The following is an 18,253-nucleotide window of genomic DNA, read 5'->3' as shown; positions in this document are numbered from 1 at the left end:
TTTATTTTATAAAACAAATCTAACTGTACCATAAAAGACCTCTAACTCACTTTAATTTCGTGCAAAAGAGATGGACATTATGACCAATAATTGCATGCTGATCTAATAAAAAAAAAACAACATGGAAAAAGTCCTCCTCCATTACAAGACAAACAAAGCACTTTGCACAAAACCCATTTTTTATGAATGCTACTAAAAACAAAGCGGCCAATGCACTTTTTCTTCATTTTTTTACATACAAGCTTGAGGTACCCCAACGGCAATCCTCAGGCATAGCATCCAGCAGTACATGTGGGGTAATAGAAAGACCTGTACAATTTTTATAATAGAAACAGGAAAACATAGGCATGAACTGTACATTTCAGAGTAACGCATGAGCAAGCAGAACTGTATGTATAAAGAAAGAGTTAAACATGCTAGGCATGCTATAAACAGTTGTCTGAGTGTGAGAAATAAATCAACGCTTCCTTTATGGCATACCTTTTCAGACAGGACTATATTGAGATAGGTATACAATGTACTAAACAAGATTAATAAGTAAGATTATTGACAGAGGGAGAAGAGCCATGCCAGAGAACGAGTGAATGCTCAAAACTACATGCTGGCAATGAAAGTGATTAATAAGACCACTAGGTAGGATAGAAAAGAAACGTGAGGTTACACGAGGCAAATAAAATGAAAGTAGAACAGAAGGAAAACAATTGAGACACCGCTCTCAGCACTGGAAACAGGAGCATGTCATGATACCGCTCTGGATGCCCTAATAGCATATCACCCTATGCCACTGAGTTCAGCTTGAGAGTACTGGTCCTCTTCACGATTTTCATGCAGCCCCTCCGCCCAAGTGCTGTGTATATTCTGCAATTTGCCATGCTTCAGAAAGTGGAGTAGGCCATCCAGCCGTTGTCTCCCGTAACTGCAGCTCCGGGGTTGAAAAGGGACTAGTGCCCCGTGTCTATAGATCCACCTTCTGCGAGAGACTGAGTCTTGTGCCCGCAGGGTCCCCTTAGCTCAGTTTCCCCCTAGGGTGTATGGACTGCAGCCTGGCTGACTTGCCAGGTGGAACCCCAGCCCACAAGAGTAACGGGAAGCTGGTGCAGGTGTGGGTGTTGGTGAAGTACCTGGAGGGGAGGGTATCAAAGGAGTCTCCAACCGGTGCGAAGGCGAGGAGTCGCTTCAGTGAGTGCTGTTCAGGCGGTGCCAACATTTTTAACAGAGCGCTTCAAACTTTACCTCGAACTGCTCTCTCCACTCCTGACCTCCAAAGCTCGTTGTAACGTGTGGGTGCAGATGCGTAGCGGCCATCTTGGCGCCACCACGCGGTTGACTCTGCAGTGTTTCGCTCAAGATCAGTGGGGGTTTAAGCTGCCCCAGTGGGGACTGGGATATTCCCTGCCGGCCTAAAGAGTGGGGAGTGACAGGGCCACCACAAGCTTAGATGTGGTGCAGTCCCTGGGCTAGGAGATTAGCCACTTCTCTCGGCTTTCAGGATGGCCACTTCAGTAAGCCAGGCGTGTTGACACAAGCTGGGCAGTCTGAGTAGCTTTGTCGATCACTGCCAGTTCTAAGCACCTATGAGCAAGGTTTTGTGTTCGAAAAGCAGGATTGTGTACTCAAAAAACAAGATTTTGGAACAGACCAGCAGGAGCTAGTGTGAGACATGTCTGACCATCTTGGCTGTCAGGCCCCGCCACCAATGCACTTTTTGCTAAACTCTATTAAACCACAGATGATCATAGCCAACCTGTTATAGAGGGGGGATGCACCTGTAGTCAAAGAGCTTTAACCCAGGCTTTATGTACTATGAAATTCCACAAAAGCAAGGTAACCATCTCTGTTTGAATATATTATACAACTTGATAGCTCAAACATTTTCTCATGGATGTTTTACAGTGTTAGCATTCTAGCATTAAAAATGTATTTATTATAGATCAAACTGTGACTCATTTTTTTACTTACCCGCTTGCTACCTGTTTAGTTAATAGCAATTTCTGCAAGAAATAAAGAAAACTATCAGCATAATTAGCAGCAACATCTACAGTACAATATTTTATAATAATCCGTGTCTGGGGAGATTATATTAAGATAACATTAAAGTTAATAAACACCCGTGTACATACATAAACATATTATACACTGTCTACATATTAAATAAGTTCAAAATATTCTTCAATTCCAAAATATATAGCTTGAAGCAGATACTGATTAGGACTGTCTCAATAGCAATTTACAGATATTTAGGAAAGGTCAAGGGTGATATTTTCTCTAGAAAGATGGTAGTTGGGACAAGATCACATATTCTCAAGCTGGAGGAAAGAGATGTACAGCAGAGTTGTTGGAACTATTACAGTGGAAGATTTTACAAAGACCTATGATAGCCAAATATCTGCCCTGAACAAGAAATAGAGTTAAAGTGAACAATGTCAAGCCAATGCCACCATGATCAGATGTCGGTGGGACTCTGTAGTCCGGTGGCGCATTTGTCACTGCTCAGGAACCTTTTTTGTCAAACATGATAATCCTCTGACCTGAAGCTGACACTCTGGCTTCATTGCCAGTCCATCGACATCAGAACAGGGTAATATATGCAATTGTATTCTTACATGTCTCTTGCTTGCTGGGGAATACTTGTGACAAAAAGCAGGAAAACCAATGACGACTCAGTTGTCGTCATTGACCATTATGCTACTGACATTGGGGTATGTACCAAAACTGAATGACAGATGGAGGAGGGGACTGATTTCCAAATAGATTTGTCTTAACAGCTATACATTTCCTAGCATTTCTGTAAGCATATATACAGGTGTACTTCTAATTCTAGATAAACTTGTGGGTACACTCTTAAGAATAGATCCTGTATTTTTAAGATGAGCTTTACAAATCTATCAGTATATGCCTTATTAGAACATAATATTCAAAAGTATAGTGTTGACTTCACATATATTTTATAATTTCATTTTCCATAAACTATTAGTTTATTGCTCTTTATTAGTATTGCTCTTTATACATATACAAGTTAAGGATTATTTAATCCATGTATCAATGAAACTTCTCACAAGAAGATGTCAGATTAAGACAATGCATCTCCCTGTTACCTTGCGCATGACTGCATTTTGCAGAACCCTCATTAAAACTATCCCATACCAGGCACAAACAGTAACACATAACAGGGTAAGAATACCTCATTAACCCGGGACTCTGCTGAGAGAACAATGGTGCTGTTCAAATCCAGTGACCAGAAAAATATGAGTAATATTTGTCATTTAAATATTAAAATAGAACCTTAGAGACTATGGAAGTTATGAATTAAGAGCAAATCTGGGGCAAAGTTCTAAAATGAGCAATTAGCAGGAACATTCCATTAATTTCCATTGAGATTGCTCCACATTTAGAACTTTGTCCCTCATCTGATCCTTATAAATAGTCACTATGATTGAATCAGCTATAATTATTACTGACTACAATAAAAATCTGGAGTGCTCAAGTCACAGATGTCCCCAAGTCAGATGTCCCTATTTAGGAGGGGTTTGGACCTAAATAGCAATGTCCATCTTTTCTATCTTAATGTCCCTCTTTTCTAGAAGCTCCATAATGTTGGTGTGTTTGGTTGCATAACAGAGCTCTACGGTAATAATACTCACAGTAAAAGGCCGTGTCTTTAAACTACAATAAATGTGTTTAGAAAGTAGTCTGTGTAAATATGATGCATTGTTAGTTATATAAATAGTTCTTACTCTGGCCACACCCACACTCACTCTGCTAAAATTAAGATGTCCCTCGTTGTCCATTTCAAATGTTGGGTGGTATTCTGTTTTTATATAGCAATATTTTAATTGCACTTTAAAGTAGGTTCATCTAGAAGTCACACTCATCCCTAGCCACTCTACTCAGTTCTTTCACAGCATGTTCTGCTAAAACTGTCAAAATTATGCTCAGATCCTTTAAAATATTCTTTAACAATATTACTTCACAGGACATTCTTGGACAACTCAAAATACGTGGCTGAACAACATGGTCCCTTCTCTGTAATATTTCTACCCAAGTGATTCTTATATGGATGTTCTCCACTTCAGTAAAACTTTGAGGTCTATTTACTAAACATCCCAGGTGGACTTCATATTGAAATATATTGGCCAAAAGGGCAGGGCCTGGCAGCCATGCTGACCGGTTGCCTGCTGTGGAGGCTCCTGTTGAAATTGGCTTTTTCTGCAGACATCTTAGACTCATTGCGAATAATCAAGCTGTTCAATGTACCCAAGTGTGAGAGCAGCTGTTGGTGACACCGTGGACTCCAAGATCGGGAGTTTTGTGGGGCCTACTGGTAGTACAAAGCTTTGGAGAGTGCGGCCTACTTGGGAGAAGAGCGGGGCAGATGGCCACTGCCCTGTTTGCATGCCTGACAATCAACCAACGGCTGTGTGATACCCCTTATAGGCCCTGGTCCCCCCCTATAGACGGACGGGGGTTATCCCAGTCCCCGCTGGAGGAAGCCAATGCTGAGTGGTCCATCCGTGCAGAGTTACTCAGCCGACAGACCTCAGTGCCCGACCAACAAGATGGCGGCCGCGTGGCAAACACTGGGCCCAACCGCGTTACCAGCACTCATGTGGCTTACTGGGCTATACCACCCCAACTCTCAACCTTGGACTATTGGAGCTACCCCAATCTGTTAACAGCAAAGCTGCCTCAGCTGATCGGCCTTCATATATGGAATCCAGGCCCGGTCCCAGCGGCTGCCTACCTGGGCTTAGAGCACCCTGAGGGCAACCCTCGAACCACAGCCCGACACCTTACCAAGGAATCCTGGTAAGGCACCAGAACCAAAGATACAGGTGGTGCGCTCACATGGAGCACGGGGCTGGCATAGTCGCAAACTCCCAACTTCTCATAGGGCTTGCAGGTTGGAGGGGGACAGGAACAAGTCCTTAAGATCGTGATGATACCATGCAGGTACATATTATTATAGTATACATTGTTATAACCCAGTCGCATGTCACAACTTGCTTCCCCAGCCTTTAACGTGTACTTAGCAAGTGCCCCGTACAGTCATACTTATGTTATATCAGACAAATAAGCCTTAATCACACTACACCTTATTTTTATACTTGTGAAGGATGTCTCTTTGTACCAACTGTACAGAATCAGAGGCTCCTCATTACCACACAACACTATAGAAGACAAGTTATGTCTACCAATAAGCAGTCTATTAAAAGGCATCTCCATGTCCCTAATACTTAAACAACTGGGTGTGGCTATATCCCCTTCCTAAATATGAGCTGAACGCTGCCCAAATTATCATGCTTTACTCGTTTTATTTTCTTTTTATAAAAAGTGCAACAACTATGACATATCAAACGTTATCTTAAAGCGTACAAAATAATCTTGTTTATCTCCTCATGTAAGGGGAAAAAAAAGTGCGATGTTTCTGATGCCATACGACTGTTACCATGTGAATTCAAATCTGTTTGCACCAGCTGTTGTGGCAGTGCAAATCTATATGTTCACTATCTGCATGAATAAAATAAAGAATTAAAAAAAAAATATATATATATATATATATATATATATATATATATATTGGCCAACACAGTTGATAGACATTTCATCAGCTGTAATTCCTGGCAAGCATTTTCAAAACATTATCAGGTTCTGTTTGTATTCTGAAAAATTATTAATGAATTATTGTATATTGAAAGTGAACCTACCCAGGTTGTTACAAATATTAACAGCCAGCGACAAATACGGCCAGTCAAGACAGGAAATCAAGTTTAAAAATTAATTTAGCAATGAAAAGATGGGAAGACCCAGATAGCTAAAACACACACTTTAATACATTCAAGAATCAAAATGTTAGTTTCAGTTTACTTATAAAAATATATATTTGAACATCTCACCTCAGTGACCAACTTGTGATGATCTTCAGACTGACTAAAAACAGCACCTATTTCAAACACCGGCATGGTGCCTTCTTCACATAAATGCATCCAGTGCTGATATTCTACTTGGTCTGGAAGTCGGTCCCAGAATATCTTGAAAACTTCCCAAACTGTTTCTTGGCATACTGAACAAGAGAGAAATAATTAACAATACACTTCAGAAGTTTTTCTGATTATATGTATGGCATTAAAATATTCCATACGTAATTACTTATCTCATTCCAATTTCTAGTTTTTATTTGTTTGGCTATTGTATTGTTTGTTGGTTGTCTATTTTTTTTAACTCTTTGCTGATTATAATTTGGTTTTCTTATTCTACTGCATTAGTATAAGACTATAAGATAAAGGTTTCAGTCAATACTTACCCTGTAGGAATGAGGTTTTATTTTATATTAATTTTATTTATTTTTGCAAAGGACATCCAGACTTACCTGATACCAGCAGAATTATTCATTCCTTGACTGTAGTTGGTGCTCTAGGTGAATGTGTCAGACAATAAAAATATCCCTGTTTCCAAAGATATTAGTATGGCTCTTTTCACACTTTAGTAAGTGAGTGTTGCACTAATGCAATGTTCGTTCTTGCTGCTGCTGTGACATTGCCAAACTAAATACACTGTAGCAAAATGTGTATGTACATATAATAATGCATAAAATCTACTGTTTAATTTTTGTTTTTGTATTCACAAATATAATGTCTGTTTCATTTTCAGTTTAAATTATTTGCTGTTATTATTAGTAAGGCTGGGTGTATAAATCTGTCATGTGAGTCAGGTAAAGTATTAGTGACACGAGCAAAACGTCCACTTTAATACTTTAATGCTATAGAATATACTCAATGACAGTGAACATGTCATGTTATATAATGACACTGAGCATCTACACAATGACAATAAATATATTATGCCAAATAACTACTACTCTACTCTACAATGAACATGCCATGCTACCATGACTCTGAATATATACACAATGACAATGAACATGTGATGTTATGAAAAGACAATGACACTATTTACACAGATGATGATGAATTTGTCATCCTGTATAATGGTACGGAGTATCTACACAATGACGATGAACATTCTATGCTTATAATGACAGTAGCTACTCAATAATGATGAACATGCAATGCTATAATGCTACAATGACACTGAGTATGTATCAAGTAATGACAGGGAACACTGAGTCTCCACACAATGACGATGAACATTCCATGCTCCACAATGGCACTATATACTCAATTACAATGAACATGCCATGGTACAATGACACTATCTATAAAATGACAATGAATATGCTATGTTGTGAAAAGACAATGAGCATTTACACAGATGATGATGAACATATAATGCTGTATAATAAAAACTGAGTAACTATACAATGACAATAAACATGACATGCTATGAAAAGACATATACACAGCTAATGAGGAATTTGTAATGCTGTATAATGGTACTGAGTATCTGCATAATGACAATGAACATGCTATAGTGTATAATGATAGTAACTACCCAATAATGATGAACATGCAAGGCTGTAATGACACTGAGTATCTACACAATGACAATGAACATGCCATGTTATGAAAAGACAATGAGTATTTACACACATGATGCTATTCTATAATGACACTGAAATCTACACAATGACGATAACATGCCATGGTGCAATGACACTGAGTATCTACAAAATGACAATGAAGATGCCATGTTATGAATAGACAATGGGTATTTACACAGATGATAATGCACATACCTAGCTGTATAATAAAACCGAATATCTACACAATGACAATGAACATGTCATACTGCACAATGACACTATATACTCAATTACAATGAACATGTCATACTGCACAATGACACTATCTAATCAATGATAATGAACATGCCATGGTACAATGACAGAGTATTTATACAATGACAATGAACATGCCATGTTATGAAAAGACAATGAATATTTACACACATTATGATGAACATGCCATGCTATGCTATAATGACACTGTATATATAATGGCTCTGAGCATCTACAGAATGACGATGAACATGCTATGCTTTATAATGATAGTAACTACTCAATAATGATGAACATGCAAGGCTATAATGACACTGAATATCTGACACAATGAAAATGAAGATGCCATGTGATGAAAAGACAATTAGTATTTACACACATGATGGTGAACATGCCGTGCTATTCTATAATGAAACTGATATCTACACAATGACGATTAACATGCCATGGTACAATGACACTGAGTAGTTACAAAATGACAATGAAGATGCCATGTTGTGAAAAGACTGAGTATTTACACAGATGATAATGAACATACCATGCTGTATAATAAAACTGAGTATCTATACAATGACAATAACCATGAGTAGTTACACAGATGATGAGAACATTGTAATGCTGTACAATGGCACTGAGTATTTACACAATGATGATGAACATTTTATGTTATTAAATGTCAATGAGTATTTAAATAGTTGATTATGAACATGCCATGCTGTGCTAAAATGGCACTGATATCTACACAATGACAATTAACATGCCATGTTTCACAATGACACTATCTACTCAATTACAATGAACATACCATGGTGCAATGACACCAAGTATTTGACATGCCATGTCATGAAAAGACAATGAGTTTTTGCACAGATGATGATGATCATGCCATGCAGTGCTATAATGACATTGATATCTACACAATAACGATTAACATGCCATACTGCATAATGACACTATCTACTCAATGACAATGAATGTGCCATAGCACAATGACACTGAGTATCTACAAAATGACAATGAAGATGCCATGTTACGAAATGCCAATGAGTATTTACACAGTTGAACGTGAACATGCCATGCTGTATAATAAAACTGAGTGTCTATACAATGACAATAACCATGCCATGAAATGACAATGAGTATTTACACAGATAATGAACATGCCATGTTGTGAAAAGCCAATGAGTATTTACACAGATTATGATGAATTTGCCATGCTTTAAAATGGCACTGAGCATCTACACACTGACAATGAACATGCCATGTTGTGAAAAGCCAATGAGTATTTACACAGATAATGAGGAATTTGTAATGCTGTATAATGGTACTGAGTATCTACACAATGACAATTAACATGCCATGCTAATGAAAGAGTTTTTAAACAGATGATAATGAACATGCCATCAATTAAAATGAATGTGCCATGGTACAATGACACTGAATATCTATACAATGACAACGAACATGCCATGTTATGAACAGACAATGAGTATTTACACAGATGATAATGAACATACCTAGCTGTATAATCAAACCGAATATCTACACACTGACAATTAACATGTCATACTGCACAATGACACTATCTACTCAAGGACAATAAACATGACATGGTACAATGACACTGAGTATCTACAAAATGACAATGAAGATGCCATGTTGTGAAAAGACAATGAGTATATACACAGATGACGATGAATTTGCCATGCATTATAATGGCTCTAAGCATCTACAGAATGACGATGAACATGCTATGCTTTATAATGATAGTAACTACTCAATAAAGATGAACATGCAAGGCTATAATGACACTGAGTATCTAACACAATGAAAATGAACATGCCATGTTATGAAAAGACAATGAGTATTTACACACATGATGGTAAACATGCCATGCTATGCTATAATAACACTGATATCTACACAATGACAATAACATGCCATGGTACAATGACACTGAGTATCTACAAAATGACCATGAAGATGCCATGTTGTGAAAAGACTGAATATATACACAGATGATGATGAATTTGCCATGCATTATAATGATTCTGAGCATCTACAGAATGACGATGAACATGCTATGCTTTATAATGATAGTAACTACTCAATAATGATGAACATGCAAGGCTATAATGACACTGAGTATCTAACACAATGAAAATGAACATGCCATGTTATGAAAAGACAATGAGTATTTACACACATGATGGTGAACATGCCATGCTATGCTATAATGACACTGATATCTACACAATGACGATAACATGCCATGGTACAATGACACTGAGTATCTACAAAATGACAATGAAGATGCCATGTTGTGAAAAGACTGAATATATACACAGATGATGATGAATTTGCCATGCATTATAATGACTCTGAGCATCTACAGAATGACGATGAACATGCTATGCTTTATAATGATAGTAACTACTCAATAATGATGAACATGCAAGGCTATAATGACACTGAGTATCTAACAAAATAAAAATGAACATGCCATGTTATAAAAAGACAATGAGTATTTACACACATGATGGTGAACATGCCATGCCATGCTATAATTACACTGATATCTACACAATGACGATAACATGCCATGGTACAATGACACTGAGTATCTACAAAATGACAATGAAGATGACATGTTATGAAAAGACTGAGTATTTACACAGATGATGATGAACATACCATGCTGTATAATAAAACTGAGTATCTATACAATGACAATTACCATGCCATGCTAAAAAAAGACAATGTGTAGTTACACAGATGATGAGGAATTTGCCACGCATTATAATGGCGCTGAACATCTACCGAATGATGATGAACATGCTATGCTTTATAATGATAACTACTCAATACTGATGAACATGCAAGGCTATAATGACACTGAGTATCTAACACAATGAAAATGAACATGCCATGTTATAAAAAGACAATGAGTATTTACACACATGATGGTAAACATGCCATGCTATGCTATAATAACACTGATATCTACACAATGACAATAACATGCCATGGTACAATGACACTGAGTATCTACAAAATGACCATGAAGATGCCATGTTGTGAAAAGACTGAATATATACACAGATGATGATGAATTTGCCATGCATTATAATGATTCTGAGCATCTACAGAATGACGATGAACATGCTATGCTTTATAATGATAGTAACTACTCAATAATGATGAACATGCAAGGCTATAATGACACTGAGTATCTAACACAATGAAAATGAACATGCCATGTTATGAAAAGACAATGAGTATTTACACACATGATGGTGAACATGCCATGCTATGCTATAATGGCACTGATATCTACACAATGACGATAACATGCCATGGTACAATGACACTAAGTATCTACAAAATGACAATGAAGATGCCATGTTGTGAAAAGACTGAATATATACACAGATGATGATGAATTTGCCATGCATTATAATGACTCTGAGCATCTACAGAATGACGATGAACATGCTATGCTTTATAATGATAGTAACTACTCAATAATGATGAACATGCAAGGCTATAATGACACTGAGTATCTAACAAAATAAAAATGAACATGCCATGTCATAAAAAGACAATGAGTATTTACACACATGATGGTGAACATGCCATGCCATGCTATAATTACACTGATATCTACACAATGACGATAACATGCCATAATGCAATGACACTGAGTATCTACAAAATGACAATGAAGATGACATGTTATGAAAAGACTGAGCATTTACACAGATGATGATGAACATACCATGCTGTATAATAAAACTGAGTATCTATACAATGACAATAACCATGCCATGCTAAGAAAAGACAATGTGTAGTTACACAGATGATGAGGAATTTGCCACGCATTATAATGGCGCTGAACATCTACCGAATGATGATGAACATGCTATGCTTTATAATGATAACTACTCAATAATGATGAACATGCAGGGCTATAATGACGCTGTCTACTCAATAACAATGAACATTCCATGGTACAATGACACTGATAAGCTACACAAGACAATGAACATGCCATGTTAAGAAAAGACAATGAGTTTTTACACAGATGATGTTGCACATGCCATGCTATGCTAAAATGGCAATAATATCTACACAATGATGATTAACATGTCATGCTTCACAATGAATCTATCTACTCAATGAGAATGAACATGCCATGTTGTATAACGACACTGAGTATCTACACAATGACAAAGAACTTGTCATGTTATAAAAAGACAATAAGTATTTACAGAGATAATGATAAATATGCCATGTTGTATAATGCCACTGAGTCTCTACACAATGACAATTGACATGCCATGCATTATAATGACATATCTTGAGTAACTACTCAATAATGATGAACATGACAGTCTTTAATGACATTGAGTATCCACACAATGACAATGAACATGCTGTGTTATGAAAAGGCAATGAGTATTTACACAGATGGTGATGAACATGCTACTGGCACAGAGTATATACACCATGACGATGAAAATGCTATGCTTTATAATGAAAATAACTACTCAACAATGATGAACATGCCATGTTATGAAGAGACAAAATCTACACAATGACGGTGAACATGTCATGCTGCACAATGGCAATATCTACTCATTGACAATATACATGCCATCTATAATGACACCGAGTATCTACACAATGAAAATGAACATGCCATAATATGATAAATTTGCAATGCAGTATCATAGCACTGAATATCTACACAATGATTATGTACATGCCACGCTGCACAAATACACTATCTACTCAATGACAATGAACATGCCATGCTGTATAACTACACTGAGTATCTACAAACCAGGCCAGGACTGGCCATCGTTCACACCGGGCAAATGCCAGGTGGGCCACAGTGGCCATGGGCCGAGACCGGCAGAGAGATCACAGGATCTCCCCTGCCGGTCTTTGCAGGGCCGGCACTATCCGAGCGCCGGCATTGCAGTAGATCTCCCTCACCGGCCCACATACAGTATACTGTGGCCGGCGGGCGGAGAGGGAGGGACACAGACACACTGCATCCCTGACACTCACAGCACACACACACACACACTGCACCCTTGACACTCACAGCTTCCTCACATGCACACACCCTGCACCCTCACACACAGCTTCCTCAAATGCACATAGCACCCTCACGCAAACACAGCACCGACTCACACACAGCACACACACCCTGCACCCATCACACAAACAGCACCCTTACCCACATAGCACCCTCACGCAAAAACAGCACCCATCACTCACACACTACACCCCTCACACACACACTGCACCCCTGACACTCACAGCACCTACACACTCAGTGCACCCCTGACACTCACAGCACCCTCACATACATTGCACCCCTGACACTCACATCACCCTCACACACACTGCACCCCTGACACTCACAGCACCCACACACACACTGCACCCCTGACACTCACAGCACCCTCACACACACTGCACCCCTGACACTCACAGCACCCTCACACACACTGCACCCCTGACACTCACAGCACACACACACACACACACTGCACCCTTGACACTCACAGCTTCCTCACATGCACACACCCTGCACCCTCACACACAGCTTCCTCAAATGCACATAGCACCCTCACGCAAACACAGCACCCACTCACACACAGCACACACACCCTGCACCCATCACACACAGCACCCTTACCCACATAGCACCCTCACACAAAAACAGCACCCTTCACTCACACACTACACCCCTCACACACACACTGCACCCCTCTCGCACACACACACACACACACACACACACAGAGCACCCTCACACACACTGCACAATATGCTTTCCTGGTATCCCAACTATGGAGACAAATGGAGACCAGAGACAAATTTCAAGCAAACACAGTGCAAGCATGTTATTAAATTTGCTTGCGCTGTGCAGAACAAATACAGGGCCTTTTTCTCATGCCAGAGCTCTTCAGCAGAGCTCTACGCATGGTCTACCCTGGAAGAGCATTGAACCAACATGCTCACTTTGTGATGGGGCGTGCTTGTCATTGGTGATGACAAAACACACCCTATCTGGCCCCGCCCTCTTTTTAGTGGACCTCTGTAATTAAAAAATGCCCGGGCCGAATTTTCTTCAATTCCGGCCCTGCTACAAACTGACAATGAACATGCCATGTTGTGAAAAGGCAATGAGCATTTACACAGATGGTGATGAACATGCTACTGGCACAGAGTATATACACAATGACGATGAAAATGCTATGCTTTATAATGAAAGTAACTACTCAACAATGATGAACGTGCAAGGCTATAATGATAATGAGGATCTACACAATGAAACATGCCATGTTATGAAGAGACAATGATTATCTACACAATGACGGTGAACATGCTATAATGGTGAATTTGCCATGCAGTATAATAGCACTGAGTATCTACACAATGACGGTGAACATGCTATGTTGCACAATGGCAATATCTACACATTGACAATGAACATGCTATGCTATAATGACACCGACTATCTACACAATGAAAATGAACATGCCATAATATGAAAACAGCATGAGTATTTGCAAAGATGATGATGAATTTGTCATGCAGTATAATAGCACTGAGTATCTACACAATGATGATGAACATGACATGTTATATATAGATGTTAGTTACACAATGATGATGAACATGCCCTGTTGCACTATGACACTACCTATACAACAAGAGTAAACATGCCATGATATAATGACACTGAGTATCTACACAATGATGACAAACATGCCACGTTGCACTATGACAATGATCATCAAAAATTCGTAGTATCTAAGTAATGTCAAAGAGCAGAACATGTGCTATATTTATCTCCACGTTAATGATGAATTTGCCATGCTATATAATGAGTATAAATACAAGGACGAGGAACACAGCATGTTCTGTAATGACACTGAGTATCTATACAATAATGATGATTATGCCATGTTATATAAATACACAAGACCAAACAATATCCCATGCTATATAATGACATTGAGTATCTACTCAGTAATGATGATCATGCCATGCTGTATAATGATACTGAGTATCTTCACGCTAATGATGAATACCCCATGCTATATAATGACATTGAGTATCTACTCAGTAATGATGAACATCCCATGCTGTATAATAATACTGAGTATCTTCACACTAATGATGAACATCCCATGCTATATAATGACATGGAGTATCTACTCAGTAATGATGAACATGCCGTGCTGTATAATTATACTGAGTATTTTCACACTAATGATGAACATCCCATGCTATATAATGACATTGAGTATCTACTCAGTAATGGTAAACATCCCATGCTGTATAATGATACTGAGTATCTTCAAGCTAATGATGAATACCCCATGCTATATGTTAATGACATTGAGTATCTACTCAGTAATGGTGAACATCCCATGCTGTATAATGACACTATCTACTTAATACGAATGAAAATGCCATACTATAATGACACAGAGATGATGAACATGGATATTTTGTATAATGACGCTATGTACACAGTGTTGATGAACATCCCATGCAATATAATGACATGGAGTATCTACTCAGTAATGATGAGCATCCCATGCTATATAATGACATTGAGTATCTACTCAGTACTGATGAACATCTCATGCCGTATAATGATACTGAGTATCTTCACACTAATGATGAACATCCCATGCTATATAATGACATTGAGTATCTACTCAGTAATGATTAACATCCCATGCCGTCATGGGCGTCCGCAGGGGGGGGCAAAGGGGGGCACTTCCCCCCCCCCCCCCCAACCTGGATTTTTCAGCTTGTTCTGCTATTTTTCGTGTGAGATTTAAAATGAACTGCAATACTGTGTATGGAGAGAGACAGGGACAGGAAGCTGCATCTATCCCTGCTTCTCTCTGCTGATTGAAACCGCAGGGGAGCAACACATGCAGCCAGAGACAGCCTACAGATCAGGTAAGTGAGGGATGGGGTGGGGGGTTTAAAATAGCCTATAGATTAGGGAAGTGAGGGATGGGGGGGCAGCCTAGATATTAGGGAAGTGAGGGATGGGGGGGCAGCCTATATATAAGGGGAGTAAAGCATGGGGGGCAGCCTATATATTAGGGGAGTAAGGCATGGGGGGCAGCCTATATATTAGGGGAGTGAGGCATGGGGGGGCAGCCTATATATTAGGGGAGTAAGGCATGGGGGGCAGCTTATATATTAGGGGAGTAAGGCATGGGGGGCAGCCTATATATTAGGGGAGTAATGCATGGGGGACAGCCTATATATTAGGGGAGTGAGGGATGGGGGGCAGCCTATATATTAGGGGAGTGAGGGATGGGGGGCAGCCTATATATTAGGGGAGTGAGGGATGGGGGCAGCCTATATATTAGGGCAGTGAGGGATGGGGGGGCAGCCTATATATTAGGGGAGTGAGGGATGGGGGGCAGCCTATATATTAGGGGAGTGAGGGATGGGGGGCAGCCTATATATTAGGGGAGTAAGGCATGGGGGGCAGCCTATATATTAGGGGAGTAAGGCATCGGGGGGCAGCCTATATATTAGGGGGTAAGGCATGGGGGGCAGCCTATAGATTAGGGGAGTGAGGCATGTGGGGGCAGCCTATAGATTAGGGGAGTGAGGCATGGGGGGGCAGCCTATAGATTAGGGGAGTGAGGCATGGGGAGGCAGCCTATAGATTAGGGGAGTGAGGCATGGGGGCAGCCTATAGATTAGGCAAGTGAGGCATGGGGGGCAGCCTATAGATTAGGCAAGTGAGGCATGGGGGGCAGCCTAAAGATTAGGCAAGTGAGGCATGGGGGGGCAGCCTAAAGATTAGGCAAGTGAGGCATGGGGGGGCAGCCTATAGATTAGGCAAGTGAGGCATGGGGGGGCAGCCTATAGATTAGGCAAGTGAGGCATGGGGGGGCAGCCTATAGATTAGGCAAGTGAGGCATGGGGGAGGAGGGGCTAAATGAAGAGTCAGCAAGGAGCAGGGGCAGCAAGGAGCAGGAAGGGTCTTCAAGGAGCAGGGGCAGCAAGGAGCAGGAAGGGTATGCAAGGAGCAGGGGCAGCAAGGGGCAGGAAGGGTCTGCAAGGAGCAGAAAGGGACAGAAGGAGCACAAAGGTAAAGGAGCAGAAAGAATCAGAAGGAGCACAAAGGTAAAGTTGAAGAAGGAGCAGAAAGGGACAGCAGGGAGCACAGAGCTAAAGTAGGAGAAGGAGCAGAAAGGGTCTGCAAGGAGCAGAAAGGAATCCGAATAAGAAAGGAGCAGAAGGGTGCAAAATAAGCAGAAAGGAGCAGAAAGGTAAAGGAGCAGAAGGAGCCAATATAGAAGACAGTGTCAGAAGAAACAGAAGACTGTCAAATGAAGGAGAAGAAAAGGAGATTGGAGCAGGAAGGACAAATGAAGTGAACCCTCCACTTTATTCTGGACAACACATCATAAGGCTTTGGTACCTGGGCCTGGCAGGAAACTCTGGACCTTCTCATCTCCCCAGGTAAAAAAAAATATCAGTGTTAATGTGTTCACTTTTATTTACTGAGTGTCAGGAAGCATAGAGTGCCGCTGGGTAGGGGTGTTGCTGATTGTCTAGAGCGGTCAGCTGGCACTCTAAGCCAATCAGTAGCTCCCCATTCATAAAAAAGTAAAAAAAAATTATGAACCGGGAACTAGCGATTGGCTTAGAGCGTCAACTGTCAACTCTAGCCAATCAGCGGCACCCATGCCTGACGTCAATCTGCACTTCCTGACACTCCGTTTCAAATGCCGAATACCACTGAGGGACCTGGAGCTGGAGGAAGCCTTTGGGGTCAAACCATTTGAGAGCGGTTTAACCCCTTAAAGGAAAGAGCACCCAGGGGCTTCCTAGCATCATAGCATTTTCATTTAGATGAAGTTGTTATGGTGACCAGAATGTTCCTTTAATTTGTTTAAAGGAACACTATAGTGTCAGGAATACAAACATGTATTCCTGACACCATAGTTGTGAAAACGCTATTCACCCTGGCTTTATGTGATAATCACTATGCTCCTCCCCTTCATGACACTGTCAAAAAGGGGTCAAGCATAGATGTCATTACAATTATGCCCCCCCCTGGAAAAATTCCTGCGGACGCCAATGCATGCCGTATAATGATCCTGAGTATCTTCACACTAATGAGGAACATCCCATGCTATATAATGACATGGAGTATCTACTCAGTAATGGTGAACATCCCATGCTATATAATGACATTGAGTATCTACTCAGTAATGATGAACATGCCATGCTGTATAATGATACTGAGTATCTTCATGCTAATGATGAATACCCCATGCTATATAATGACATTGAGTATCTACTCAGTAATGGTGAACATCCCATGCTGTATAATGACACTATCTACTTAATACGAATGAAAATGCCATACTATAATGACACAGAGATGATGAACATGGATATTTTGTATAATGACACAGTGTTGATGAACATGTCATGCAATCT

At 40.0% G+C, this 18,253-nt stretch overlaps 1 protein-coding gene across 3 annotated transcripts in view; it reads right to left on the bottom strand.

Annotated features, from left to right (window-relative positions):
• IMPG2 (interphotoreceptor matrix proteoglycan 2) overlaps positions 1 to 18,253 on the bottom strand; it is a 95,298-nt gene that overhangs the window by 50,042 nt on the left and 27,003 nt on the right. For all 3 annotated transcript variants that reach the window (XM_063457547.1, XM_063457555.1, XM_063457563.1), the window contains exons 3-4: positions 5,895 to 6,061; positions 1,960 to 1,991 (exon numbers count right to left, since the gene is read on the bottom strand). In XM_063457547.1, coding sequence (XP_063313617.1) covers positions 1,960 to 1,991; positions 5,895 to 6,061 — 199 coding nt within the window. The remainder of the gene's footprint in view (positions 1 to 1,959; positions 1,992 to 5,894; positions 6,062 to 18,253) is intronic.

Source organism: Pelobates fuscus, chromosome 1, assembly GCF_036172605.1.
Source record: "Pelobates fuscus isolate aPelFus1 chromosome 1, aPelFus1.pri, whole genome shotgun sequence".
NCBI classification, from domain to species: Eukaryota; Metazoa; Chordata; class Amphibia; order Anura; family Pelobatidae; genus Pelobates; species Pelobates fuscus.
The sequence above is the reverse complement of the archived record's forward strand: the minus strand, read 5'-3'. Positions and strand labels throughout refer to the sequence as shown.